Raw genomic sequence first — 763 nt, 5'->3', positions numbered from 1 at the left:
TATTGTCACTGTTAGTGTTATATGTAATAGTAGTAATTACAATGAGATGCCGTGTCATTTAGTGGCTGATTGGTTGTGTACAGATTGTACGACTGGATCGGACCATGGAGCAGATCGTCTTTCCTGTCCCAAACATCTGTGAGTTCCTAACCCAAGAGTCCAAGCTGCGTGTTTACTACACTACAGAGAGAGATGAGCAAGGCAGCAAAATCAATGATTTCTTCTTACGCTCTGAGGATCTCTTCAATGAGATGATCTGGCAGAAAAAGTTAAGAGGTACAAAATAGAACAATAGAGTTACTAGAATACTAGTAACAAAAACAATATTACCTGTTTGTTTTTTCTCAAATAATTTATTAAGTGGGCTCTGGTTTATTTATCTTATCATCTGAAGTACCAGTTAAATTCTGCTCACAAGGCAACTCATCTTTAAAAGCATCTTATTGTTTAAAGTGTTTGTAAAACTCCATTTTATTTCACTCCCTGCTGTGACTTCAAAGCAGATAGAGAAGTGCTGCCTGTCACATGTTTTATTTGCTGCCCTTCTTCTGCCCACAGCCCAGCCCATCTTGTACTGGTGTTCCAGAAACATGTCGTTCTGGAGTAGCATTTCTTTTAACCTGGCTGTGCTTGTAAACCTGTTAGTGGCCTTTTTCTACCCTCTGGAGGGCATCGGAGGAGGTAAGTTACCCGTTTCCCAACACACGTTCAAACTTTTCTGAACATGATGCGTGATAATGCTCTCCAAGAATAGTGTTCACTT

General features: G+C 39.8%; 1 protein-coding gene across 1 annotated transcript; it reads left to right on the top strand.

Moving 5' to 3' along the window:
• Nucleotides 1-84: 84 nt before the first annotated feature.
• LOC103399428 (inositol 1,4,5-trisphosphate receptor type 1-like) lies at nt 85-722 on the top strand. The gene is made up of 2 exons (XM_008338117.3): nt 85-276; nt 559-722. The coding sequence occupies exons 1-2, from the start codon at nt 105-107 to the stop codon at nt 720-722; spliced, it is 336 nt and encodes a 111-aa protein (XP_008336339.2). The 5' UTR covers nt 85-104.
• Nucleotides 723-763: the final 41 nt, after the last annotated feature.

The sequence above is a fragment of the Cynoglossus semilaevis genome, unplaced genomic scaffold (genome assembly GCF_000523025.1).
Source record: "Cynoglossus semilaevis isolate Cse_v1.0 unplaced genomic scaffold, Cse_v1.0 C19021686, whole genome shotgun sequence".
Classification (NCBI taxonomy): Eukaryota; Metazoa; Chordata; class Actinopteri; order Pleuronectiformes; family Cynoglossidae; genus Cynoglossus; species Cynoglossus semilaevis.
This window is presented reverse-complemented; position numbering and strand designations above follow the sequence as displayed.